Source organism: Diaphorina citri, unplaced genomic scaffold, assembly GCF_000475195.1.
Source record: "Diaphorina citri unplaced genomic scaffold, Diaci psyllid genome assembly version 1.1 scaffold972, whole genome shotgun sequence".
In the NCBI taxonomy this organism is placed as follows: Eukaryota; Metazoa; Arthropoda; class Insecta; order Hemiptera; family Psyllidae; genus Diaphorina; species Diaphorina citri.
In genome coordinates this window covers 89,768-92,174 of record NW_007378403.1, presented here as the reverse complement: position 1 = coordinate 92,174, position 2,407 = coordinate 89,768, and the positions used below count along the sequence as shown (strand labels likewise).

The window sequence follows — 2,407 nt, the reverse complement described above, 5'->3', positions numbered from 1 at the left end:
AACGAACCTTATCTGTTTAGGATACAGTTCGCCCCGGCAGGAAATCGATTCCAAGACTTAGCGCTTTAAGATGTGTCCATGTCAACACATAGTGGACGCTGTCGATCGACGAGGTGAAGAGGTGAATGTATGTCTTCGAGGCAGTGTACGGTTTCAGTCGACGTCGATCGATCAACGGTCTGTCGACGGTTGGTTGATGTTGATCGACGGCCGGTCGACTATGTGTGGAGACTCCTTTAGATTTTGAGTTCCATCGGGTCTCGGAGGTTCAGTAAGGGTCCTCCATAACCTTTAGAGTTTTGCCAGAACCTCCAGAAGCAACGTGTTGCTGCGCTCAGGTGTTGGCTAAACCGTGTCCAAGCATAGTCGACGCCCGTCGATCGACTTCGACTGAAACCGTACACTTCCTCGACAACATAGATTTACCTCTTCACCTGGTCGATTGACAGTGTCGACTATGTGTGGACACTCCTTGATACCTTGAATCCATCAGGACGACAAGGGGGTAAATATGGTGATGGGTTTTTGGTACCTAACTGCAATTATGATAATAATCTCGTAAAACACGTTAGGTATACTTAATATTTTATTAGACTCGCTATCGTTGACATCCGTTATCTTTGAAACCTTTTGGTATAAAAACCGCTCTCTAACCTGCCTCTCTACACCAGTCTTCCTCTATCCAAGAACATCTTCTCGTCAAAAGTGAACCTACATCGCAGCATCACCATGAAGTTCGTACTCTTCGGGACGGTTTGCATTCTGCTGCTCCATTTGGGTGAGTCTGCGACCTTTTTCAAAGAACCACCTGTAAAGATAAAGATTGGCATATTGAACTTTTACATCAAAACGTATATTACAGCCTAGCTAGCTTAAAGCGTAGTGCGTCTGCCTTGTAAGTGTTAGGCCGATTCCCGCTCGGTGAGGATTTCATCCTAAACATATGAGGTTCGTTCTCGGAAAGGCTGGCATTCTCCGATCCTGTCTTTCGGGACGATAAGACCTTAGCAGTTGAAACCTGTAATTCAATTATCTCATTAAAAAAAAGTCCTCAGCAGGTTTATCACATATTTGATAAAGATCTGTTTTCACCTTCCAGCCCTCAGTGATCCTCCCATCACAACCGCTCGCCCAAACAACGAAATTACAACCAAATCTGACCCTGCTGCCAAATTGTTAGATAAAATCACGAAGATCTACACTGATCATATTACCAAGCTCATTGTTTCGGGGAAGCTCCATGCTGAGTTGGCTAAAATCGCCAACGCCACACAAGTGGCCAACGGTAAACATGTGGCCAACACCACCGATGTCAAAGTTGAGGGAAGATTTCTTCCTATTGCAATTTCTGTTGGTTTCCTTGTGGCAGACATTGTTAAGGATGTAGCTCCTCTCGTGATCCATGAAATTAAGAAAATCATAAAGTAATTCTTCAAGAAATTGGCAAAATCTTCCAATTCTTCAAGAAATTGGAAAAATCTTCTAATTCTTCTCCCATAGGTATCTACAATATGAAATAAATGTGAGAAAACAATCTCATTTTCCAAATTTGATTGTAATATTAACAATCTTGTTTGTTTTTAACTGTATTGCCCTATAATTTTATTAATAAACAAATTCCATATGTATATTTGTCAAGTGAAAACATACCTAGCAGTTATTATTATTATTATTATGGCACAAGAAACAAGAGTGTTTATTTGGTGAATTCACTCCGACAGGTATACCATATCCACATCAAATGTAAACAATACATCTAAGATGTGAATAATTAAAATCTTCTAAATGCCAAATCTTCTGAGGATGTAAGTGGTGCCCAACAAAGCACATGTCTGGATCTCATGGATATTAAAGGATCCAGGGATGGAATCAAGATCAGACTTGAGTGCTTTAGATATCGCTCCAAGGGCTATTATTATTATTGTTATTATTATTTTTTTATCAATCGATACTTACAAGCTGTATAATATGTATACTTCCAAGATAGGTAGTTACAAGATACAAAATAACTTAAAACAGTACCCATTTCCGCCCTATAATTTTATTAATAAACAAATTCCATATGTATATTTGTCAAGTGAAAACATACCTAGCAGTTGAATACTATTTTACCTAGGTTATTATTATTATTGTTATTATTTTTTTATCAATCGATACTTACAAGCTGTATAATATGTATACTTCCAAGATAGGTAGTTACAAGATACAAAATAACTTAAAATAGTACCCTTCCCACAAGCTCCGGCTTTTACGGATGGGTATACCATTTGTTGCCTATTTATTTAACTGAGAGAATTGTACTGAAAAACTAATAAATCGAAACTTATAAAATAAAATAAAAAATAAATTTACAAAGGATGTCAAAATTGAATAAATTCATTAATAGTGATACTAGGTGAATCTAATA

The 2,407-nt window shown here is 37.9% G+C and overlaps 1 protein-coding gene across 1 annotated transcript; it reads left to right on the top strand.

Moving 5' to 3' along the window:
* Positions 1-640: 640 nt before the first annotated feature.
* On the top strand, positions 641-1,649 carry LOC103513455. Its single transcript, XM_008478285.3, has 2 exons — positions 641-778; positions 1,100-1,649. Exons 1-2 carry the CDS (start codon positions 730-732, stop codon positions 1,426-1,428), a joined length of 378 nt encoding a protein of 125 aa, XP_008476507.1. The 5' UTR covers positions 641-729; the 3' UTR covers positions 1,429-1,649.
* Positions 1,650-2,407: the final 758 nt, after the last annotated feature.